At 23.5% G+C, this 27,332-nt stretch overlaps 1 protein-coding gene across 1 annotated transcript; it reads right to left on the bottom strand.

Moving 5' to 3' along the window:
* Positions 1–1,180: 1,180 nt before the first annotated feature.
* LOC134830765 (sodium- and chloride-dependent GABA transporter 2-like) lies at positions 1,181–25,729 on the bottom strand. The gene is made up of 9 exons (XM_063844341.1): positions 25,256–25,729; positions 17,781–17,985; positions 13,239–13,517; positions 12,933–13,149; positions 12,564–12,874; positions 11,267–11,640; positions 9,629–9,760; positions 9,249–9,551; positions 1,181–1,704 (listed from the first exon to the last, which is right to left on the bottom strand). Exons 1-9 carry the CDS (start codon positions 25,283–25,285, stop codon positions 1,561–1,563), a joined length of 1,995 nt encoding a protein of 664 aa, XP_063700411.1. The 5' UTR covers positions 25,286–25,729; the 3' UTR covers positions 1,181–1,560.
* Between the last annotated feature and the right edge of the window lie 1,603 nt (positions 25,730–27,332).

Raw genomic sequence — 27,332 nt, 5'->3', positions numbered from 1 at the left:
GTTCAAAAAATTTACTCCTGCGTACTAAAAGCTTTCATCTGAGTTAAAAAAATTTACTCCTGAGGTCTAAAAGCTTTCTTCTGAGTTAAAAAAATTTACTCCTGAGGTCTAAAATTTACTCCTTCGTACTAAAAGCTTTCTTCTGAGTTAAAAAAATTTACTCCTGAGGTCTAAAATTTACTCCTGAGGTCTAAAATTTACTCCTGAGGTCTAAAATTTACTCCTAAAAAAATTTACTCCTGAGGTCTAAAATTTACTCCTGAGTACTAAAAGCTTTCTTCTGAGTTAAAAAAATTTACTCCTGAGGTCTAAAATTTACTCCTGAGTACTAAAAGTTTTCTTCTGAGTTAAAAATATTTACTCCTGAGGTCAATAATTTACTCATTAGCTCAAAAAGTTTACTCCTGAGTACTAAAAGTTTTTTTCTTAGTTAAAAAAATTTACTCCTGAGGTATAAAATTTTCTCCTGCATACTAAAAGTTTTTTTCTGAGTTAAAAAAATTTACTCCTGAGTCTAAAATTATTTTTAAAAAATTCAAACAAAAAATTTTAAAAAATTTGTTTTTCAGTTTCTAAAAATCCATTTTGAGCAAAAATAATCCTTTTTCAGCCTTAAATCCTTCAAAATAAACTAATTCCGCTACATGTCATTTCCCGAAGCAAGCTTTTTAACCAAATTAAGCATAATTGGATAACTAGTTTACTGTCCATTAGTTTCGCCTTAATTGAATATTCGTTACTTTACATTCGCATTTAACTCAATTTCTCGCTTGTTTTTTCTCCTTTACTTCACTCTCGTGTCTCTTTATCCGCCGCCAAGTGTCTCTAATCGACAAAAATCCCATTAAACAAATATTTAAACGTAAAAATTAAATAAATTCTCATCTTTTGTGCGAAAAAAAGTGAATGTGATAAGACAACAGAAAAAAACCCACAAAAACTAATTAAAAACTTTTCATCATCTTTCTAAAAAAAATTGAAACAAAAGAAGTTGAAAAATAATTTCGTAACTCGTCGTCGTCGTCGCCGCCTGCAACAAAAGCTCTCGCCAAACACAAAAGACTCCGCACTAAATGTTTACAATAAATTGACGCTGAAGAAGAAAAGTGTCGGAAAAAAGGGGAAAAAGGGAGAAAAGTAATGTAGCCAAAAATTGGACAATAAAACAATTAAACTCTGTACCATTTAAAAGGCATTTTTCATTCTCTTTATTTTCATCTCTTCTACATTAAAATTTATTCCATATAAAAAAAATAAACAATACTCTTACGCGCTACACTGCTATTTGTTGCTTTCTATGCATACAGTAAAAATATACATTAAAAGTGATAAAAATTACATTTTCGACCAAAAAAAGTTTGTTTCTAACAAAAAAATTAAAAAAAAGTTGTTTTTGACGAAACAAAAGAAAATATTTTAAGATTCGTCCCATTTTTTGTGATTTTTTTTCTTTCAAGCGAGGTGAGACATTTTTTCAATCCATTCACTCACAAAATCCATTCAGGTCGTCGAAATTCATGAAGAGACAAAACAATTTGGTCAGTCAGGTTCAGGAGTTAGTTAAGGTATTACGGAGCTGTCTGTGCTGCTGTTTGTATCACTTCCAAGTTCTTTGTCGTCAATGGAGATGCCGATAATTGGTTTGACACTTGATGCATCTTGCGCCTTCCATTTGGATGTTGGATGGAACAAAAGATGTAAGTTCTGAAAAATAAAAAAAAATTATAATTAATTAAATTTAAATTTATTTTAAATTAAAAGAAAAAACAAATATTTTTTTTTTAAATTATATAATTTTTTAAATATTTTTTAATTAATCTGAAATGAAAATTTAATTTTTTTTTATTATTTTAATAAATTAAATTAAATTTTTACAAAATTATGTAAATAAAAAAAAATAAAAATTTTATTTTTTTCTTAATTAAAAATAATTAATTAAATTTTTATTTATTTCAAAAAACATAAAGGCTTTTAATTAAAAATAATTTATTTTTCGTATTTAAAATAAAATAAAAAATATTATTTTCAGAATTATTAATTAATTAAAAATAAAATTAAATTTTGACAATTTTTGTCAAGTTTTTGAATAAAAAAAATAAATAAATATTATTTTTTTTACTAAATTTTTCAAAATAGATTAAAAAAATAAATTATTTAAATAAATAATTAAATTAAAAAAAAAAAAAAATAAATAATTTAAATAAAATAAATAATAATAATTTAATAATTAAAATAATTTAATAAAATAATAAAAATAAAATTTAGTTTCGAATTAATTTAAATAAAAATTAAAATGAATAAAATTTTAACTTAATTTTAATTTTTTTTCGTATAAATAAAAATATAAATATTTGAAAAAAAAATAATTATTTAAATTTAAAATTATTATTATTTTTAATAAAAAAAAATAAATTAAATTATTTAATTTTTTTATTTATTTATTATTTTTAAATAATTATTTTTATTTAATTATTCATAAATTATTTTAATTAAAAAAAAATGAAAAATATATTTTTTTAAATTTATTAAAATACAAAAAAAAAACTTCATGCCAAAAAATAAATTTTTATTTTCAGCTTTCAAACAAAACTATTACTTTAACTGGTTTTGGCTGCTCAAACACACGAAATTTCACAACCAGATCGGTTCGCACACAGTTTGAATGTAAAATATTCAGAAATCTGCCTTACAAACATTTTATTTTATATTTTTTTTACAATTTTTTTTTTCTGTTTTGTAAAATCCTGTCATTCGTCGGTTATTTTAGTTTTAACAAACAAACACACGAAACAACAGACAAAATGAGAGAAAATCTGACCGTAATCACGCACAAACACACACACCCTGTCCATCCATTGCGTTCTCGGGGCAGTAGCTGTGATTAAAATAAATGAAATAATTTACAAAAGTGCTGGAAACCAGTTTTGCGTCGTCGTCGTTGCCGAACGATGGATGATGACAATGGTGATGGTCAAACACGTGTGTGTTTGTGTCTTTATTCACAACTGAGATAGTTTTGTGAATTTTAATTTTTTTTTCTACGGAACGAGCACGACAACACAAAAGGGTTGCGGTTTGTGTCCGACAATGTTTTAATAATAATAATGAATGGTTTGGCTAGAAACTTTTTGCAAATAATTAGAGAGATGCCATGTTACGAGACACGAGCTGGCAAAGAGAGGAGGTTTCTATGGAAATTTGATGAAAACGTGCGTAAAGACGGATTATTGACTTCAAGAGTGGATTAACGTATGGAAAGCTGTTGAGTTGATCGTTATCTGATTCTGATGGATTTTGTTTAAAATTTATTTTTATGGAATGTTTTAAGAGAGTTTTTCAAGAAGAATATTTATCTTATGGATTTAAAATTGAATTTTTCGAAAAAGTTTCATTTAATGCTAAAATTAATTCAGAAATTTTTTTTTTTTAATTTTTCATTAAAATTTTTTTTTTTTTGCTAAACACGTTTTTTAAAAAAAATTAATAAATTTAATAAATAAAAAAATTAATTCAAAAATAAATAAAAATAAAAAATATTAAAAATTAATAAATAATAAAAAAAAATTAATTTGAAAATTATTAAAAATATAGAAAATATTAAAAATGAATAAAAATAAAAAAAAAATTATTTGAAATTTTTTTCAGAAAATTTAATATATTTTAAATAGTATAAAATTTATATAAATATTTACTATAAATAAATTAATTTTATGTAAAAAAAATTAACACAAAAAATTGACTTAAATAATCTGAAAAAATAAAACCTTTTTATATTTATTAAATTTTTTAAAAATATTATTAAATTAAAAATAATTTTAAAAATTAAAAAAAAAAATTATTTATTTTTTTAATAATGTATTTTATATTTTGTGAAGAAAAAAAATTTAATATAAATTCATATTAATAATAAAATTTAAAAAATTCAAAAAGTTTTAGATTTCAAATCAAAACTATGTCAAAGAAAAAGTTTTTTTTAGTTTCAATTTTTTGGCAGTTTTGAGTTATAAAATGATTAAAAATGATAAATTAGAGCCCTCTGACAAATTTTTATCCATTTGGAGCAAGATTTGACAAAAATTGCTTTGACACAGTTTTTGACACAGTTTTTTTGCTCTTGATTTAGTTTTTAAAACAAAACTATGTCAAAGAAAAAATTTTTTTTCAGTTTCAATTTTTTGGCAGTTTTGAGTTATAAAATGATTAAAAATGATAAATTAGAGCCCTCTGACAAATTTCAATCCATTTGGAGCAAGATTTGACAAAAATAGCTTTGACACAGTTTTTGACACAGTTTTTTTGCTCTTGATTTAGTTTTTAAAACAAAATGCTCTTGATTTAGTTTTTAAAACAAAAATGTTCAAAGGAAAATTTTTTTTCAGTTTCAATTTTTTGGCAGTTTTGAGTTAGAAAATGATTAAAAATGATAAATTAGAGCCCTCTGACAAATTTCTATTCATTTGAAGCAAGATTTGACAAAAATTGCTTTGACACAGTTTTTGACACAGTTTTTTTGCTCTTGATTTAGTTTTTAAAACAAAACTATGTCAAAGAAAAAATTTTTTTTCAGTTTCAATTTTTTGGCAGTTTTGAGTTATAAAATGATTAAAAATGATAAATTAGAGCCCTCTGACAAATTTTTATCCATTCGGAGCAAGATTTGACAAAAATAGCTTTGACACAGTTTTTGACACAGTTTTTTTGCTCTTGATTTAGTTTTTGAAACAAAACTATGTCAAAGAAAAATTTTTTTTCAGTTTCAATTTTTTGGCAGTTTTGAGTTATAAAATGATTAAAAATGATAAATTAGAGCCCTCTGACAAATTTTTATCCATTTGGAGCAAGATTTGACAAAAATTGCTTTGACACAGTTTTTGACACAGTTTTTTTGCTCTTGATTTAGTTTTTAAAACAAAACTATGTCAAAGAAAAATTTTTTTTCAGTTTCAATTTTTTGGCAGTTTTGAGTTATAAAATGATTAAAAATGATAAATTAGAGCCCTATGACAAATTTTTATCCATTTGGAGCAAGATTTGACAAAAATGGTTTTGACACAGTTTTTGACACAGTTTTTGACACAGTTTTTGCTCTTGATTTAGTTTTGAAAACAAAACTATGTCAAAGGAAAAATTTTTTTTCAGTTTCAATTTTTTGGCAGTTTTGAGTTATAAAATGATTAAAAATGATAAATTAGAGCCCTCTGACAAATTTTTATCCATTTGGAGCAAGATTTGACAAAAATTGCTTTGACACAGTTTTTGACACAGTTTTTTTTGCTCTTGATTTAGTTTTCAAAACAAAACTATGTCAAAGGAAAAAATTTTTTTTCAGTTTCAATTTTTTGGCAGTTTTGAGTTATAAAATGATTAAAAGTGATAAATTAGAGCCCTCTGACAAATTTTTATCCATTTGGAGCAAGATTTGACAAAAATTGCTTTGACACAGTTTTTGACACAGTTTTTTTGCTCTTGATTTAGTTTTTAAAACAAAACTATGTCAATGGAAAAATTTTTTTTCAGTTTCAATTTTTTGGCAGTTTTGAGTTATAAAATGATTAAAAATGATAAATTAGAGCCCTCTGACAAATTTTTATCCATTTGGAGCAAGATTTGACAAAAATAGCTTTGACACAGTTTTTGACACAGTTTTTTTGCTCTTGATTTAGTTTTTAAAACAAAACTATGTCAAAGAAAAAATTTTTTTTCAGTTTCAATTTTTTGGCAGTTTTGAGTTATAAAATGATTAAAAATGATAAATTAGAGCCCTATGACAAATTTTTATCCATTTAAAGCAAGATTTGACAAAAATGACTTTGACACAGTTTTTTCCTCTTGATTTAGTTTTCAAAACAAAACTATGTCAAAGAAAAATTTTTTCAGTTTCAATTTTTTTGCAGTTTTGAGTTATAAAATGATTAAAAATGATAAATTAGAGCCCTTGACAAATTTTTATCCATTTTTGACAAAAATTGCTTTGACACAGTTTTTGACACAGTTTTTTTGCTCTTGATTTAAATGTCAAAGGAAATTTTTTTTTCAGTTTCAATTTTTTGGCAGTTTTGAGTTATAAAATGATTAAAAATGATAAATTAGAGCCCTCTGACAAATTTTTATCCATTTGGAGCAAGATTTGACAAAAATTGCTTTGACACAGTTTTTGACACAGTTTTTTTGCTCTTGATTTAGTTTTTAAAACAAAACTATGTCAAAGAAAAAATTTTTTTTCAGTTTCAATTTTTTGGCAGTTTTGAGTTATAAAATGATTAAAAATGATAAATTAGAGCCCTATGACAAATTTTTATCCATTTGGAGCAAGATTTGACAAAAATGGCTTTGACACAGTTTTTGACACAGTTTTTTTGCTCTTGATTTAGTTTTTAAAACAAAACTATGTCAAAGGAAAAAAATTTTTTTTCAGTTTCAATTTTTTGGCAGTTTTGAGTTATAAAATGATTAAAAATGATAAATTAGAGCCCTCTGACAAATTTTTATCCATTTGGAGCAAGATTTGACAAAAATTGCTTTGACACAGTTTTTGACACAGTTTTTTTGCTCTTGATTTAGTTTTTAAAACAAAACTATGTCAAAGGAAAAATTTTTTTTTCAGTATCAATTTTTTGGAATTTTTAAGTTAGAAAATGATAAATTAGAGCCCTATGACAAATTTTTATCCATTTGGAGCAAGATTTGACAAAAATTGCTTTGACACAGTTTTTGACACAGTTTTTTTGCTCTTGATTTAGTTTTTAAAACAAAACTATGTCAAAGAAAAAATTTTTTTTCAGTTTCAATTTTTTGGCAGTTTTGAGTTATAAAATGATTAAAAATGATAAATTAGAGCCCTCTGACAAATTTTTATCCATTCGGAGCAAGATTTGACAAAAATAGCTTTGACACAGTTTTTGACACAGTTTTTTTGCTCTTGATTTAGTTTTTAAAACAAAACTATGTCAAAAAAAAAAATTTTTTCAGTTTCAATTTTTTGGCAGTTTTGAGTTATAAAATGATTAAAAATGATAAATTAGAGCCCTATGACAAATTTTTATCCATTTGGAGCAAGATTTGACAAAAATTGCTTTGACACAGTTTTTGACACAGTTTTTTTGCTCTTGATTTAGTTTTTAAAACAAAACTATGTCAAAGGAAAAAATTTTTTTTCAGTTTCAATTTTTTTGCAGTTTTGAGTTATAAAATGATTAAAAATGATAAATTAGAGCCCTCTGACAAATTTTTATCCATTTGGAGCAAGATTTGACAAAAATTGCTTTGACACAGTTTTTGACACAGTTTTTTTGCTCTTGATTTAGTTTTTAAAACAAAACTATGTCAAAGAAAAAATTTTTTTTCAGTTTCAATTTTTTGGCAGTTTTGAGTTATAAAATGATTAAAAATGATAAATTAGAGCCCTCTGACAAATTTTTATCCATTTGGAGCAAGATTTGACAAAAATTGCTTTGACACAGTTTTTGACACAGTTTTTTTGCTCTTGATTTAGTTTTTAAAACAAAACTATGTCAAAGAAAAATTTTTTTTCAGTTTCAATTTTTTGGCAGTTTTGAGTTATAAAATGATTAAAAATGATAAATTAGAGCCCTCTGACAAATTTTTATCCATTTGGAGCAAGATTTGACAAAAATTGCTTTGACACAGTTTTTGACACAGTTTTTTTGCTCTTGATTTAGTTTTTAAAACAAAACTATGTCAAAGAAAAAATTTTTTTTCAGTTTCAATTTTTTGGCAGTTTTGAGTTATAAAATGATTAAAAATGATAAATTAGAGCCCTATGACAAATTTTTATCCATTTGGAGCAAGATTTGACAAAAATTGCTTTGACACAGTTTTTGACACAGTTTTTTTGCTCTTGATTTAGTTTTTAAAACAAAACTATGTCAAAGAAAAATTTTTTTTTCCGTTTCAATTTTTTGGCAGTTTTGAGTTATAAAATGATTAAAAATGATAAATTAGAGCCCTCTGACAAATTTTTATCCATTTGGAGCAAGATTTGACAAAAATTGCTTTGACACAGTTTTTGACACAGTTTTTTTTCTTCTATGATTTCAATGCAGTTTTTTTAAAATGATTAAAAATGATAAATTAAAAAAATTTTTATCCATTTGACACAGTTTTCAAAGAAAAATTTTTTTTAAGTTTCAATTTTTTGGCAGTTTTGAGTTATAAAATGATTAAAAATGATAAATTAGAGCCCTATGACAAATTTTTATCCATTTGGAGCATAATTTGACAAAAATTCTTTGACACAGTTTTTGACAACATGTAAATTAGAGCCCTATGACAAATTTTTATCCATTCGGAGCAAGATTTGACAAAAATTGCTTTGACACAGTTTTTGACACAGTTTTTTTGCTCTTGATTTAGTTTTTTAAACAAAACTATGTCAAAGGAAAAAAAATTTTTCAGTTTCAATTTTTTGGCAGTTTTGAGTTATAAAATGATTAAAAATGATAAATTAGAGCCCTCTGACAAATTTTTATCCATTCGGAGCAAGATTTGACAAAAATGTCAAAAATAATATTTTTCATTAAAATCAAAATTATTTTTTTTTGTGTGAAGTATAAAAAATTTAAAAATATCTTTTCACAAATAACTTTTAATTGCCTTTAAAATTAATTCTACCAACAATATTCAATAAAAAGTGAAAATTACTTCATTAGCATTAATTAATTTCTAATTTATGTTCATGTTTAATATAAAAATATCTTCTGGATTTTAATTTTCTGTATTAATTAATAAAGAAAGAAAAACACTTTAAAATTATTTCTTTAAATTGGTTTGAATAAAATCATTAAATTTGAGAATAAAATATTTTAAAGGAGTTTTTTCAATTTTTGAAAAAAAATTATTTTTTTAAAAATTATTAAATTTTATTAAAAAAAAAAAAATAAAAATGAAATAAATAAAAAAATTAAAAATAGATAATTTTTTTTAAAATGAACTTTCTCTTGAAAAATGTCAATGAAATTGTAAATAAATCATCTATTTTGTCTCTTCCAGCTAAAATTCGGTTGACAAAATTTTACACAACGGTAATGAAGACTCATCCGTTCATGGCAAAATTCGTGTCAAATTACATGTTTTTGTCATTTTAATTCAGCTCAACACGTTTTCCGTGTCTGTTTGTGAGCACTCCTCACCGCACAAATTTGCAAACAGAGCAAAATCACAGAGAGCAGCGTCCTTTTTGTTTGATTTGCGTGACAATAAAACTGCAACTCGTCACACACTCGACTTACCTTTCTGTATTTGACGACTTGGTACATTAGGCACAACGGGAATGGAAGTAATGTTGCGGTGCCCAACAGCCATCCAATGGCATCGGCCCATGCCGGGAACATGTACTGCTCGAAGTAAATCAAGTACGACGTCGCCCCGATATCGGTCAGTGTGAAAATGAAGACAGCCAGCGAGAAAATTGGCGTAATGATCATCCAAACGGCCCACCAATAACGTCGTTGCCATTTTCCGAGCTTCATTCCCATTTCCCACAAATTCTCGAAAATGCGATCCATGCCATAGACCCACGAAATGATGACGATCTGCGAGAAAAAACAAAAAAAAATGCGAAGAGAAAATTAATCACGGGATTAGAATCTCTCGCACGGGAATAACTCACCTCGCCAAAACCAATCAGCAGCACAGCCCACGACGCCGTATGCCAATCAAACAATGTAAATAAGTAAATACCGCCGTTGCAGACCATCGGCAAAGCGGCGAGGAAGCAACATAAACAGGTACCGAGTGTAACCTGAGCGCGCGTCGGCATGAAAATGAAATAAAAGAAAAACACACAAATAAATGAGAGAATTAATGAAAAGGTTATTGATTTGGGATTGACTGTTGTTCTTTGTGTGGTATTTCGACGTGTTTGTGCAAAGCAAATTGAAAAATACGATTTGTATTGACTTTTGGTTGCGAAATTTAATCACAAAAAGCTTTTGTTTGGCTGATTTTTGTGACAAAGGAATCGGTTTTTAGTTAAAAATTATTTTTTGAGCAATTTTAAATTTTGTCCCAATGCACATTTAAAAATTTCTTAAATATTATTTAAAAGTTTTAAAGCAGATTTTTATATTTTCAAAAGAATTTTTAAAAAATTTGAAATTTTTACCCAAAAGCAAATTTTTTTTTATGACTTGAAATAAATTTAAAAAAAACATATTTGAAATATTTCCCCAATGAACATTTTTACTTTTTTTAGTCCCAATGCACATTTAAAAATTTATTTAAGATATTTTTTAAAAGTTTTAAAGCAGATTTTTATATTTTCAAAATAAGTTGAAAAAAATTTAAAATTTTTGCCCAAAGCAAATTTTGAAATATTGTCCCAATGCAAATTTTCATTCATTGTCCCAATGCACATTTTAAAATGTCTTCAAAGCATATTCTAAATTTTTTTAAAGAAAATTCGTACTTTTCGCTTCATTTCTCCTTAAAAATTTCCCCCATAACACATTTTGAAAGTTAATAAAGTGAAATTTTTTTAAATTTTTTCCCAATACACATTTTAAAAATTTATAAAAATATTTTATATATTTTGAAATTTCGCTTATTATAAGTTTTTCAGTTTCTTTACTGCGGTTATTTCGAATTTTTGTCTCAATGCATATTTTGAAATTCTTGCAAACATAATTAATTAAGCCCAGTGAACATTTTAAGTTCAAAAATTCAAAGGAAATTCACTCATTGGTTAGAATTTTTGGCCCAAAACGCATTCTGAATTATTATCCTAATGCACATTGTGAAAATTTTGCCTGAATTGATATTTAACCATTTTTGACCCAATGCACATTTTATTTTTTTTTTTGTAATATTTTTAAATATTAAAAAAAAAATATTTTCGAAAATTGATTGAAATTCTTAAAAAAAATATTAAAAATGTAAAAACCTAAAATTATAAAAGTACTTGAAAGCTAAGCTTTCGGTTTGTGAAATCTTCTTAACATAAGAAATGCAAAATCTCCAAATTTCGCTAATGACGTTCATTTAAATCGATGAGCTTTATTATAAATCTGCAGTTGAAATCCTTCAAAAATATTATTCAAAATTGAAAATTTCCTGTAATGAGCTTATCTTATTGCTGCATAATTATCTAAAACTTTCATTCGGTAAAAAGAAACGAAACGAAGGAACAAAATAACGAGAATTCGTCGAAAACATCCTTAATTCCCGGATTATTTTCAATTATAATCGGATTTGCTTGTTTTCGCATTTATTGCTTTACAAAAAAAAAAAAAATTGAAATTCTCCTTACCCGCCATTGATGTCGCCGTAAATGCGGCCAATGATCGATGACAGCTGTATTGATTGCCTCAATGCCGGCAAATTGAGATCCGATGCCCAATATGAACATCATAATGAAAAAGAGAACAGCCCATAGTTGCGGAAATGGCATGAGAAGAACCGCTTCGGGATATGCAATGAATGCTAATCCGGGTCCTTGCGTAACGACATCTTCGATATTGACGCCCATGGAGTGCGCCATGAAACCCAAGATGGCGAAGATGGAAAAACCCGCGAAAATTGCCGTGAATGCGTTTGTAATGGAAACCGCGACGGCATCGAAATGCGAATTGTTATTGAATTTGTTGAAGGATGCGAGGGTGATGAGGGATCCACAACCGATACCTGAAATATTTTAAAAGAAAAATAATAAAATAAAATTAGCCCAATGCACAATTTTAGTTAAATAAAAATTTTAGATTTTCAGTTTTTTAAAAATATTTAACCCAATGCACATTTTAAAGCTTAAATATTAAATTCAATTTTTTTTGACCCAATGCGAATTTCAAATATATCCCAATACACATTTTGAATTTTTTTATCAAATAAAAATTTCAAATTTAATCCCAATGCATATTTTTAATATGTTTTACGTTAAAAAATAATTTTATTAAATAAAATTTAATTTAAATTTAGATTTTTTTCATATTTGAAATTTTCATCCCAATGCACATTTCAAATTTTTTATCCAATTAATTTTTCAAATTTCATCCCAATGCATATGTTTTGTTAAAAAAAATTTTATTAACTAAAAAATTAAATTTTAGATTTTCTTCTTAAAATTTTCAAAATTTGTAAAAATTTTTAAATTTTAAAAAAAAATTAAATTTTCGATTTTCTTCTTAATTCATATATTTGAATTTTTTGACCCAATGCACATTTTGTTTTTTTTTTGCAAATACAAGCCCAATTCAAATTTTAAAAATTTTTTAACGTGCTTTAATAAAATTTAAATTAAAAAATAAAATAGAATTAATTAAAATTTAAATTTAAAAAAAAAATTAAAATTTGTACCTAATGCACATTTCAAACTTTTGACCCAATGAGCATTTCAGAATTTCATCCCAATGCAAATTTTGAAAAATTTTAACCACGTGATTGATTTTTTATGACTTTCTTTTTAATTTGCATTTTAAATTTTTTACCCAATGAAATTTTTTAAAAATTTGACCCAATGCACATTTAAAAAATTTGATCCCAATGCACATTTTGAATTTTTTAACTACTTTTTTTCATGAAATTCGTTTTAAATATTTATGAAAACTTACCGAATGAGTAGAAAACTTGCGATGCCGAGTCTGCCCAAACATCAGGTTCTAAGAGTTTACTCCAATCTGGTTTAATGTAAAACCAGATGCCATTAACGGCACCCGGTAACGTGGCACCCCTAATCAGCAGTACTGTGAGAATTACATAAGGAAATAATGAGGTAAAATAAACCACCTTTCCAGCTGTTTTTATGCCTTTAATGACGCAAAAGAAGGCAAGGGTCCATGCGAGAGCCAAGCACAGAACAAGTTGCCATCTCGGATAGCCCCAATTATTCCAATCGGCGTCACCGAGTCCCAAGAGATATTCACTGAAAGATTTTTTCTCTTAAATTTTCGATTTTTCTTGAAAAAAAATTTTTTTTTTACTTGTAATACTCCTCTGACGCCAACGTTCGATTAACGACTTCCTTCAGCGGAACCAAATCCGTTCCATTGAGACAAAAACTCGCATTTTGCGCTAAAAATCCCTTCATGCCGCAAATTTCGCTCATCGCGGTACATTTTTTGCCCCAAAAAATCAAATCATTGGCATCGTTCGTGTTATTTACCTTGCACGCCATTTCCTCTACCGAACTGAAGCATCCTAAAAAAGTTTAAAAAAAAAATGTTAAGAAAAATTCTTTTCGCACATTTAGAGAAGCATTTGCCGTTATACTAAAATCAGGTTATTACTGTCAGAGTTGAACGAATGGGCGCACGAGCCCCATCCGAGAACGGCGTCAAATGATGAGAACAAGTAGAAGAGAATCCATGAGATGATGACCATGTAGTAGATTGTAACGAGTGTGATGACGACAAGAGTGCAGTAACCCAAGCCCGTGAAGAAGGGAGCCATTCGAGCGTAGGCTTTGTTGGGACCCATGCCAGCAAATTGACCAACGACGAGTTCGGCGAAGAAAATTGGAAGACCGATGATGAACACCATCAAGAAATACGGGATGAGAAAGGCTCCTGTAATAAAAAAATTGAAATTTTAATGAAATAATTGGAAAAAATTTTTTTTTTAAAGAATTCAGAGTAATTATTTAAATAAATAATTATGTACATATATATCAATTTAATTATAAAATATTTCGAATTATTTACATTGTTTGTTAATGAAAAGGGTTTAAATGCATTTAATGTGTTAACAGTGCAATTTAAAATTTTCTTCCTCATTTATTATTTTTTTATAATGAATAAAAGTAAGAGGTAATTAAATTCAAATGAAAAAAAAAAATTAAATAATAAAAAAAATGAGAAATTAATAATAATAAGAAGAAGATTTTTTTTAATAAGAAAAATTTTGACATTTTAATAAAAAAAAATTATTTACCATTTAATAAATAATTAAATATTGTAATTTCAAAAAAATAAAAAAATCAATAATTTTTTTTTTAATTTTTTAACTTTTTTTAAATTTTTTTTTCATAACTACAATTTTTTTATTTAAATTCTTATTTTTTTATCAAAATAATATAATTTTATTTAATTAATTATTTAATTATAATTATTTATTTTAATATAATTAAATAAAATTTGAATAAAAAAATAAATATTTATTTAATGAATAATTTAATATTTTTTTTTTAAATTTTAATATTAATTATTTTATTTTCTTCAGAGTAAAATATTTTTTTTAATTTTTTTTCTCAAGCATTTTTAAATACAAAATAATATTAATTTTCTTATAAAAAAAAAAATTAAAATAAATTATTAATTTTATTCATTTATTTTTAATTTTCATATTATTTTTTGTTATTTGAGAAAAAAAAAAAATTGTTTAATATTTTTTTTAATATAAAAAATACAAATTATTTAATTTTTTGAATAAAAAAATAAATTTAGCAATTATAAATAAATAAAATTAAAAAATTTGTAATTTTTAATTATTTATTAAATTCTTTATATTGAATTTTAATTTTATAAATTAATTATTTAATTACGCTTAAATTTTTTTGAACTTTTTTTTAAATAAAAAAATAATTTATCAATTCAATAATAATTTAATTTATTTTTTTCGACTTAAATAAATAAAATTAATAAATAATTTTTAAATTATTATTTCGATATTAATTAAAATCGTTTTAAATTTCACTTAAAATTTTTTTTTTATTTAAAATTAACATGAAAATATTTTTTTATAATCTAAAATGAAAAAAATAAAATTTGATTTTATTTTATATTTTATTTAATTTGCCTCAAATAAAAAATAATAAATAAATAAATACAAAAAAAATTCTTAACAAAAATTGTCAACAAAATTAAATTCCTGAAAAACTTCTACAAAACTCTTTTACGTCATAAAATTCCAAAAAAAAACAAAACAGAACAAAAAACTTGAAAATAAACAAATTATTATTATTATTTAAAACATTCTCGTATTTATTTATTATTTGTTTGTTTATTTTATATTTATTCAGATTTTCACCGTTTTAACTTCTTCATTTCCCTCCTATTTTTTTGTCCGTAGATGCAATTTGTATCGCTTTCTACCTTTTCGCAAACGGAATTTATTTATACATTTTACAAGTTTACACCAAAACAACACTCTTGCATTTTCTGTGTGTGCAGAAGTTTTGCGATAATTTATGCACTTTATAAACTAACGTAAATCATAAGTTTGCATGTTTAACTTGTTTTTTAGCTTTTTCTTTTTTTTACCGTTGATCTAAAGCTAGAATAAAGACATTTTTCGGGTTTCGGGTAATTTTGTATGGAAAATTCCGCAAAATAAATAAATAAAATCGAATGAAAAAGAATTTTTAATTAAAATTTATTTTGAACCACAATAAAATCAAATTAAGTGCAAAATGTAATGATTTTCTATGGGAAATTATTTTATCGGGGAGTGTCGTGCATTTTCTCTCCCATTGTTTGCATTCGATTTATTTTTGATTATTTGTTTATGTAATTGTTGGGTAATTGTAAACAAAATTTATAATTTATTGTTTGCAAAAGTTTTCAACATTTTTTTTTTGGTAAATTATTTAATTAATTTTTTTTTCCTTTTCTCGAGAAATGGATTTATTCTGGATAAAAACGAGCCTCTTGTCACGTTATTCGTGTAAAAAAAAATAATTTTTAATCCAATTACAACTGGTTCGCTAGAGTTGTCAATTAATGTGTAGCCCAACAATACGCGTCACGTCACACCCATAATAATAATAAAATAAATAAACATCGCGCGCAAAATTGTTCAACTAAAATTTAATTTACGAGTCACATGTGCTTAATTGAAGCGAGTGAAAAAATTTTTTTTTCGCATTTTTTGTAATTGTGATATGTATCTGTCAAATTTATTTCACTCTCATATCAATTGAACTCAATTAATTTTGATGTGTCTCATCTGAATTTCTTTATTTCTTTTTGAGCTGTATTTATTGTTATTTGTTTGTTTTTATTTTTAAAAAGCGCAAAACAATAAAATTTTTGATGGGTCGTGATGAGCCAAAAAGTGATCATTTTGAGTGACCTTGAGATTTGACAAGTTATGAGTTTTTTTTCTTAAATTAACTAATTGGTTTGAGTTATTTTTATCGTTTTGGAGTGAAGAAGAAAGTCAACGAGGGTCAACGAACATTGGACTCGATTTTTTAGTAAATTAATTTGTTTTTTTTTTTAATTTGAAAAAAAATATTTTTAAATTTTTCAACGGTAATTTTTTGAATTGACATTTGAGTTAAATTTTTTTTTGAAAATTTATATTTTTGACATTTTTCAAGAACTTTTAAAAAATTTTTGTTTTTTATGATTTTTGATAAATGGCAAAAAATTAAATTTTTGAATAAATGTGACAGTTCAAATGAATGTCAATTTAAAAAATATCCGTTAAAATTTTATAAATATTTTCTCATATAAGAAATTAATATTTTTTATAAATTATGTAAAAATAAATATTAATTATGAAATTAAAAAAAAAATAAAATAAAAAAAATAACTAATAAAAATAAATCATATATTAAAATATAAATAAAAAAAAATATTAAATTTTAAATATTAAATATGTATTAAATTAAAAAAAAAATGTTAAAAAAAATAATTTTTAAAAATTAAATTCAATAAAACTTCTATTAAATTTTTAAAAATATTTTTTTATGAATAAATTTAACAGTTTTATTAATTTCAATTATCATTAAAAAATTTAAATTATTATTTTTCGCAGAATTTCCAAACATTTTCTCAAACAAAAATGAATTAATTTTATTATATAATTTTAAAATAAAAAATATTATTTTAAAAATTAAAAACAAATAATAAAATTAGAATAATAAATTTTGAAAGTAAATAAAATATTAAAAAAAATTCAATAAATAATAATTAAATAAAAAATTAAAATTAAATGATATTTTAAAAAAAATAATTTATTAAAATTTATTTCATTAAAAATTTAATTAAATTTTAATTTTTTTTTAAACAGTCAATTTTTCTTTGTCAGTAATTTTTTTTATAAAATAATATTTATAGTTCAGTTCAATTTAAATTTTAATTATTTTTTATTTAATTAAAAATCAATTTAAAATAATTCAAATTAAAAAATTTAAAAAAAAAATAAAACTTACGAAAAAAAATATTTCATAAAATCCTATAATTTTTTTTAAAATATTTTAATTTAAAAATCTTTTATTTGTTATTAATTATTTTTTATTATTATTTTTAATTAAAAAATAATTTAAAAAAAAATTAAAATTTTAAAAAATTATTAAATTAAATAAAATAATATTTTTTAAAAATAATTTCATCTGTTTTTAAATAAATTTCAAAAAGGTGTGAGAAAAAAAATCAAATTAATTTCTGTCAATAACACAGAAAACTGCGATTTTCATTAAAATGTGATTACACGCGAAATCATTCACGCTTTATCGCGCTCTCGAAAAACGAGAAAATTTCAGTTTAATCACACAATTATCCGATCAAATGACGTTTAATTGGTTGCCGCTATAATTGCATCACCCGGCATCGCGCGATGATGATAATCTTATTATGAGATGCGTTTTTCCGCTTTTTCCCCAAATTATGTATCGTTTAACGCCAAATGAGACTATAATTCACTGCTTGAGTGCCTCGCTTATGTGGCGGAGGTCAAGTGTTAAAAAAAAGTTGTTCAAGTTCAGATTCAAAAAAATTTCATCAACAGTTGGAATGAACAACATTTTAATTAAAAATACCATGTTTAATAATTAAAAAGGACAAAATTGTTAATTAACACGAAATGATGATGATGATGAAACTTACCGCCGCCATTTCTGTAGACCAGATGAGGAAAGCGCCACACATTGCCCAAACCAATGGCATAATTAATGCATGACAGCACAAATTCAATTGGTTTTCCCCATTTATCACGTTCAGGTATCAATTTGTCGGCCGACGATGCGGATCCGAAGGTTTGATCGGATGCCGAGGACGTGAGTGTCGACTTGCCGCCCGGGCTTTGTGCTTTCTGCAACGAGAGAGACATGAAAGGAAAGTTAATCAGATAATTTTGACAAAGGCAATAAAAGGGAGGCAAATGTTACATGTGTGCTCCGGAAAAAAAGTAGGACATGTAATTCTCATTAAATCTCTCATTTGTATTCAAACATTTTATGCAAATTATGCAATTTTATTTTTGCCATGAGAGTTTTACTCCTTTTTTAAGAGAGCATCGTCTTTCGGGTGATGCCAGACAATAAAAAAAGGGAAAAAATCGCATTACAAAAAGTGACTGTTTATGGCAAGTAAACGTGGGAGAGGCAGAAGAGGCGAACAACGAGATAGTTGTAATCAGATTGAAAAGTGCTTAGTTTAAATACCGTAACGTAATGGATTAAGTAAGACAAATATCTATGGACACGCGCACACACGATGACGAGATGACTCGTATGAAAAGCATCAGATTTCTCGATGAAAAATTTCTCTTTTGTGTGTTTTTCTCATGTTCTATTCATAGTTTTCGTACGACTCGGTATGGGTATGCGATTTAACTATTTATTTTGTACCAAAGCACTGTGGGGTGAAAATGTTTAAAATTTTGTAAAAAAAAAGTAGATTTAATTTAAAAATTTTTTTTTGAAGAATCTTTCTAAAAGATTTTTATAATTTTTTTAATTCAGTAAATTTTTTTAAATTTTATATTTTTTTTTAATTTTAGTAAATTATTTTTTTAAAAATTTTATAATTTTTAATTTTTATAATTTTTTTTAAATTTTCATGAACTTTTTTAAAATTGTCATAATTTTTTTTTAATTTTCTGAAAATTAATCCTCAGAATTCATCGTCATATATCGTGAATCCTTTGAAGGTCATTTGAAAGTTATTTTCATTCAAACTAAACAAAAAAAATCTAAATTTAAATTTTCTTAAAAAATTTGACAGTTCTTTATAAACGTCAATTAAAAAAAAAAATAGCGTAACAAATTAAAAAAAATAAATTAATTTTTCATTAAAAAAATGATTGTGATATAAAAAATAATTAATAAAATTTATTTCATTAAAATTATAATTAAATTTTTTTCTTAATAAATTTGACAGTTTTCAAAAAAAATAAAATTTTAAAAATTAAAAAAAAAAAATTAAAAAAATTAAATTTTCAATTAACATTTTCTCATAAAAAAATAAATTGAGAAAAAATATATTTTAAAATAACAAAAATAATTTTTTTAAATTTATTTCATTAAATATTTAAAAAAAAATCAAAGATTTTGACATTTAAAAAATAAAAAGTTAAAAAAATAATTAATTTAAAATATCAACAATTATTTCCAAAAATTTAATTCATTAAAAATTAATTTAATTTTTTATTAATTAATTTAAATATTAATTTATCTTTAATTTATTGTAAAACCTTTGAAGGTCATTTGAAGGTTATTTTCATTTAAACTGAAACAACCTGTAATTTTTGATCAATTTGAAGCTAAAAATCATCAAATAGGCTTTCAAAATAAAAATTACGGATTTTTTACGTATTTTTATATTTTTCAATTTTTAATCAGAAAATTCATCAAAAAGACTTCCAAAGAAATTTTGCGTAATTTTTATCATTTTCAGGCTTAAAAATCTTTAAATAGGCTTTCAAGCTTCAAGAACCATCAAAATAAAATTTCCATGTATTTTTTTCATTTTCATTAAATTTTAAACCCACAAAAACACTTCAAGGTCATTTCAAGGACAAATCAAAAAAATGTTCAATTTTCATTCGATTTCATCCCGCTGTGCCACACACTATATTAACCCAATATGCAGTAAAATACTTTTCTATTGTGAAGTTGAGGAAAACTTTTCAAATCTACTTTTGCGGTTTACGAAACCTTTGTTACTCAACTTTATCTTTTGTCTTTTTGTGCATTCCACATTTGCAGCTTGTTGTTTTTTTCTCTTTTCGTCGTCATTATTTCCAAAGTTGCACAAACATGGCAATAAAGATAATGATCATTCGCTGCAAAATGATGACATTTTATGACAACTTTTTTTATGAAAAGCTGACCCAATTTTTTTTCTTTTGCTCCTCTTTTGTTTTGTCCTTTAACCCAAATCCGTCAATTGATCGCCATTGTCTCTCTTCGTGGCGGACAACAATCAAATAATAACTCTGGAGAGAGCAAAAAAGAATCACAACCGAGACAATTTACAGTTGAATGAACGTGGAATGGCGCAAAAAAAAACAAAAAATTGATTGGTTTTCTGCATTTTTCTGTTCTTTTACTTTTGTATTCGAGAATTGAGCATTAACTAAAAAACAAAAAGTTTCGTCGTCCGATGACAATTTTTGTTGTTGTTTTTTAACTTTGTCTTTTTCTGTGTTTCGAGTTACGTAATAATCAGGACGACGACATGCCGAGAAAGAGAGCTTAGATGTGGATAAAAAAAGTTTGATACTTTTGGTCTATCCTTGTTGTTGAGTTGTCTGAAATTTTAAATAAATTCACTGAAAATCACAGAGACAAAAGTTTTTCTCTTCTTGTCAGTCACTTTATTGGTCTGTTGGTTTTTCTTTATTTACAATTTATAAATTGTTTTTTCGAGAAATTTAATTTTGAATGGAGACGGTTGGTTAATTTTTAAAATTAAAAAAAAAAAAAAATTTCAATGGAGACGGTAGGTTAATTTTAATTTTGAGATGGTTGGTAAATTTTTAATATTTAAAAAAATAATTAAAAATAGAAAATTTTTATTTTATTTTAAATTAATTTTAAATAATTAAAAAGTGAATTTTTAAATTAAAAAAAAATAATTTTTAATGGAGACGGTTGGTTTATTTTTAATTTTTTTTTAAATTTAATTAAAAATGGAGAAGGTTGGTAAATTTAGAATTTTTTTAAAAATGAAATTTTTTAAATTGATAAAAAAATGAATGGAGACGGTTGGTTAATTTTTAACATTAATAAAAAAAAAAATAATGGAGACGGTTGGTTAATTTTAAATGGAGACGGTTAGTAATTTTTTTTATAAAAATTAAATTTTTAATGGAGACGGTTGGTTAATTTTTCAACTTTTTATAAAAATTTTACAAAAAATGGAGGCGGTTGGTAATTTTTTAAAATTAATTAAAAATGGAAACGACATGTACTTTTTAGGGAAATTTTTATTTAAAAATCGTTCAATGACTCTTGCTCCATATTTCACAATAAATTTGCTTATCTTAATGAATCATTTTCGGACTAAATTCATTTTTTAATCAAATTCCACGATAAGCACTTATCTACGAAATACGAGACTCGTGTCTATGACGCGTGCCCAGGTAAGAATTTTTTTATCTCTCACTTGAAAAAACATGCCATCACAATATTTGTCTTAGAATTTCAACGTAATTTATGAATTTTATTTGTTTGTCGAACAAAAAAAAAACATCGAGAAACACAAACAAAAATAGCACAAAAAATATTTATTTACAATTATTTTCGATCTTCCCTTTTTCGATGATTTTCTGACTACTAAAGTAAAAATCCCTTCAATGTCAATGACGAACGAAAAAAAAAAAAAAAATTACCTCATCATAAAAATTTGATGAAATGCTGTAAAAATTGCCGTTGTCTGCGTTGTTGTTTAATAATGTCATTTAATTTTATTACGAATTTTATTGTTAGGGAATTTCTACGTGCAACGAAGCAGCAGCAGCAAAGTAACGAGAAGGGAGGAAAATTTCGTCGGAGGAGAAGGTTTCGCGCGATCAACCTTTAACGCCCGCCTGCGAAAAATTAACTGAACACCTTGAATTTATATCAGAAAAATCTTGTCTTTTCGGCTTACTTTGTACTTGTGTGATATACTTAGACGCGACACGAAGCCGCTTTCATAAAAGTCGTATCTCGTGTGAGAAAGCAACGAAGAAGAGATTTTTTAATAACAGCGGTAAAAAATATAAATCTTGCATACGACAAGAAAAAAAAATTTCATTGAGAATTTTTTTCTTACAATTATTTTTAGTGCTGTATAACAACGTGAAATTTTAAGGTAAATATTGAAAAATTTTGAGCGCATTTTTTTCGATTTAAAGATTTTTTTTAAATTTTTAATTTTTTTAAAAAAAATAATTTTTAAAATTTTTTTTTCATTTTCTTATTTTTAAAAAATTTAATTTAAACAATAAAATTAGAAAAATTAAATGAGAAAAAAATTTATAAATATATTTTTATTTTCTTATTTTTTTAATTTTTTATTTTCGATTTATAAAAAAAATATTTTTTTTTATTTTTTAACAATTTTAAAAATTTAACCTAAAAAATATTTTAAAAAAATTAAATTAATAAAATTTGTAAATTTTAGTAATTACAATTTTATTTAATTTTTTTGGTTTTTCAAATAAAATAATTTAAAAAATAAATAAAATAAAAATATTAAAAATTGAATTAAAATAAAATTAATTAAAATTATTAAAAAAAAAATTAATTTAAATTATTAAAAAAAGAATAAAATAACTAAAAAAAATATTTCACTTTTTAAAATAAAAAAAAAATATTTTAAATTATTTTAATTTTTTTATTATTAAATTAATTATTTTTAAAAATTTTTAATTATTTTAAAAAGACTTCTCAAGAGCATTTAATCGATTATTTTTTAAAAATTTTCAAAAATGCGTTAAAAAAAAGAAAAAAATATTATAAAACATGTTAAATGTGATAATATTTTTAATGGTTGTTGGTATTTGACGACGTGTGACGTATTTTGGCGTCTTGTGACCAGTTGTTGTTGTTATTGTTCTGTTTATATTTGTAAATATCTATCTGCGCGAGTAACTCACTCACTCTTTCGCACCAAAACAGAAAAAATAAGAAAGTTCTTAAATATTATTGTTCAGCGCAAAAAAACCGCTAAAGGTGTCAACTAACCATCTGTCATTACCGCTGATGAGGAAAAGACGAAAAGTGGGCCAAAAATCTCGAAGGTTGACAAAAAATGTCAAACAATTGTTCTTCAATTACACTTTTCTAAATAATTATGATTTATTTGCCAGCTTTCTAATCACGAGCAAGACTCATACTATCATAGCCAATGAGTCGTTCAACAGGAAACAAGAGCAGCTGAATCACATGGTCAAACACATTTAAAGAGAAAAAAGAAAAAAAAATGTAAAAAATTGCTCACTTCGATGTAATGACAGAAGAATTTCAAGTTTATTTTATTATGCTATCTAAAAATAGGCTGAAATCTCGTGCGTACGTGAGCTAATCGCACGTAGACACAAAAAAAGTGTTTAAATAAAAAATATACAACAATACAATAAGTGGGGGCTTGTGATGTTTATTTTATTATTATTTTTTTTTTTTTTTATGAGAGAGAAATTTTTTTCGCGAATATTTACTTTTTTTCTCATTAAAAATTGAAGAGTATTGAAATCGTATGTGATGTTTTTTATTTTTAATTATTTTTTTTATGAGTGTTCCAGTTGAAACATTTTATTTTTATTTATAAATAAAAAAAATGTATAAGATGATTAACGATGAGTCATTGTTTCGTCAGAAAATTTTTACAATTTTTAAAGAGAAAAAAAAAATAATAAATGTGAATTTTGGTTAAAAGTGTATTTTTATTAATATTTTTAACTGAAAATCAATGATAATTATTTTATTTAAAATTAATTTTTATTTTTTTAAAATTAATTTATTTCTTCAATTTTCAAAAATTCGTAATTAAAAAAAAATAAAATTCACAATTTTTTATTAATAATAAAATAAATATTAATATTTTAAGAATATTTTAATTTTTATATTAAAATTTTTTTTTTTAATTTTTTATTATTTAAAAAATTAGGCACAATAGTTAATATTTTAATTATTATAAAAAATTAGGTAATTTAATTTATTTAAAAAAATAATTTTAATATATTTCTTTACAGTGAAAAGGAAAATTAATAAAAAAAAATTAAAATAATAAAAATATATTATTTTTTAAAAGAAACGTATTTTCTATAATTTTTAAAAATTCATAATTTTAATAAAAATTAAATCTTTTTTTTTATTTAAATAATTTAAAATATATAAATATTAATACTTTTTTATTTTAAAAAAATTTTTTATCTTTCTTAAAAAATATTTAAAAAATTTATAATTTTATTTAATTTATATTTTTTTAGAATTAAAAATTGTCTTTTAACTCACATTAGTTAATTATTATTTAAAAAAATAATTTAATTTATTAAAAAAAAAAAATATTTTTTTTATTGATTTTTATACAGAAAAGGAAAATTAATAAAAAATCTATTTATTGATTTTAATTGATAAAATTAATTTTAAAAAATTAAAATAAAATTAATTTGAGTTCAAAAAAATTAATATTTAAAATTTCAATTTAATTTTAATAAAATAAATGTTTTAAACAATTTTAAATTAAAAAAAAATATTTTTTTTATAATTTTTCTTTACAATCAAATAAAAAAATTATTTAAAAAAATTTAAAAATAAAGAAAAAAAATTTAATTAATTTAAAATTAATATTTAATTATTAAAAAAAATAAATATTATTTAATATTTTTTTAAATTATTTTTTTTATCTGATTTAAGGAATTTTGATTCAAATAAATTACGAGAGTAAGCTTGCCAATTTTTAATCAATCAGATCAGTCAATTTTTTTATCTTATCAAAAATTGACGACACATTCTTCATCCATCACCTTTTCTAATCAGACATTGCTTCCGTATTTCCTTCAAGGTCGATGTCGACGTGCCTGAATGAATATTTTTTTTATATTTTTATTTGAAAAAAAATTGCATAAAACCCCTTTTTTCGTTATTTGCATAAAAGATGACATGACGCAATATTTTATTTTATTTTTTTAAGAAGATTAACTTTTATTTGATGCACAAACATTACCTCGCCGACAAAAAAGTATTATTTGCACGAGCTTCATTAAATAAAATCCGCACAGATTTTCCCTCTCATAAAAATGTTTCTCGTAAATTACGATTTTTTTTTCGTTTTTCTTTTTTTTTTATTTAATAATAAAATGTACTACAGAACGCCAACGCAATAAAATTATTGCCCTGATAAAGTTTTTTTTTTCGTTGTTGTTGTCTGCTTTGGGTGTAAAAAGATAACTTGCGCGCACCACAAAAGATTACACAAGATTTTACGATGCAATAAAACCGAAAAATTATCAAAGCTCCAAAGAAGGAAAAACAGGTTAAGGTGAAAGTTGTTTTTTTTTCGGTTCTTGAATAATTTCCATACGAATTATCGTCACTTGTTGCGCTTTTCTTACGAGAGCAAAAAAAAATATTTAAAAAATTTCTACTTACCGCATTTCCAGCGTAGGTGTCGGCTGTCATGTTTATATTTTACTTTTTTTGCAACTTTTTTGTACTTAGAATTAATACCAGTAATATCGAAAAATCACGTTACACTTAAAAAATACAACAAAATCACGAATTATCACTTTTTTTGGTTTTGTGGAGTGGAAAAATGTCTCTTTTTCACGTAAAGCGAGTTCTAGAAGAACTCCGAGGCTGTCAGGAAGGCGTGCAAAAACACAACAATGTACAAAATTGCCTGGCGAGACTGCATGCGAGGTGTGGTATTCAACATTAAGACCGAAATATTGAATATTTTTTAATTAACAAAAAACACTTGACGTGTTTTAATTTTTTTTTTATTTTATTTTTTAAGCTTTTTTGGTGAAAAAAAAATTTTTTTTTTGCAGAAAATTGCTTAAAAGAATGATGTAATTAATAATAAAAAAAAATATTAATAATTATTTGCAGACGCTTCCGATGCTTACGCGACGAAGTTCAAACATTAAATAGTTTCATTCACAGTCTGCCGAGCGGATTTTAAATATAGAAGGCATGTGTGCGATACGTTCGATGCGATTTCTTCGAAAGACAGACTTTTTTTTTGTATGGCAGTAGAATGGGATAGTGATTCATTTGGCTCGTGGGGGGTTCACGAGTTAATGTTTTTTTTTGTTTTTGCGAGGAAAAAAAATCACGTGAGATGACGTCATTTGGAAATTTATGAAATATTGAGGTAAGAAAAAAAATTTTTAAAGAATTTTTCAGTTGAAAATTTTTAATTAAATTAATTTTTTGCTTAAATTTATTTTTTAACATTTTTAACGGTCATTTTTTAAATTAACATTTACGAATTTTAAATTATAAATTAACGAATAAAAAATAAATTTTTTTTGTCTCTTAAAGATTTTAAAATATACCTATTATTTAAAATCAACAAAAAAATATTTTTAAATTTTTACGGTCATTTTTATGAACTGACATTTAAACATTTAAAACTAAAAAAAATAATTTTTACAATTTTTTTGTAATTTATATCTAAATGAAATTTCTTTAAAAAAAATAAAAATAAAATTTAATCAAAAAAAATTTTTTAAATTATTAAAAATATATAAAATTTATAAAAAAAATAACGGTAATTTTTTCAATTGATAATTCAAGTAAACTTTTAAAAAATTAGCAAAATTTATTTTTTTGAAAATTTTTAATTAATATTTATGACCTTTGAACTTAATTCAATAAAAATTTTAGAATGAATTAGCAAAAAACGATTTACAAATTTTTAATGGTCAAATTTTGAATTGACATGCATTTAAAAACTAAAAAAAAATAAATAAATGTTTAGCAATTTCATTAATTTTTGAACAAAAATCTCTCGAAACCTTATCTTGAATTAAATAAAAAAAAATAAAATTTACAACGGCAATAAATTGACATTTACAATTTTTTTATTTAAAATTAACAAAATAAAAAAAAAAAATAATTTTTTAAATTTTTTTCAAATTACTTATAATTTCTATTTATTTATTTTTTTTTTTAAATTTGCTTAAAAATTTTTTTAAAACTAATAAAATAAAATAAACAAAATTTTAAAAAAATAAAACAAAAAAAAAACTAAAAAAATAAAAATAAATTTTCAGAATAAAAACAAAAATTTTAATTTATATCAAATTTAATTAATTTCTTGCGATTTCTAACTGAAATTTTAATTTTAATTAACGAAAAAATAATTTTTAAATTTTTAACGGCTTTTTTTTGAATTGACATTTAAAAATTTCAAGTTTATAAATAAATAATAAAATTTTTTTTTTAAATAATTTTAAATTAAATTTTATGATTTTTGAACCTAATTTAACAAAAATTTTAGATTGAATTAGCAAAAAACGATTTAAAATTTTTTAACGGTCAAATTTTGAATTGACATTTACAAATTTTCATTTAAATCAATAAATAAAAAGACAAAATTCAACTAAAATTCTTCAAAAACCTTCCATAAACTAATTTTTATTCAAAAAAATTATCTCTATTCCGCCCTAATGGCTCCTCAAGTACACTCGATCGTTTCTGTGTTCATGCCAGATTCTAA

This window comes from Culicoides brevitarsis, chromosome 2 (genome assembly GCF_036172545.1).
Source record: "Culicoides brevitarsis isolate CSIRO-B50_1 chromosome 2, AGI_CSIRO_Cbre_v1, whole genome shotgun sequence".
Lineage (NCBI taxonomy): Eukaryota > Metazoa > Arthropoda > Insecta > Diptera > Ceratopogonidae > Culicoides > Culicoides brevitarsis.
The sequence above is the reverse complement of the archived record's forward strand: the minus strand, read 5'-3'. Positions and strand labels throughout refer to the sequence as shown.

Coding starts and splice junctions, on each gene's coding strand:
- LOC134830765 (XM_063844341.1), bottom strand. CDS start 25,285: ATGACAGCCGACACCTACGCTGGAAATGCG. Junction 17,986..25,255: donor ACACCTACGCTGGAAATGCG/GTAAGTAGAAAT, acceptor CTCTCGTTGCAG/AAAGCACAAAGCCCGGGCGG. Junction 11,641..12,563: donor GCAAGTTTTCTACTCATTCG/GTAAGTTTTCAT, acceptor AAAATATTTCAG/GTATCGGTTGTGGATCCCTC.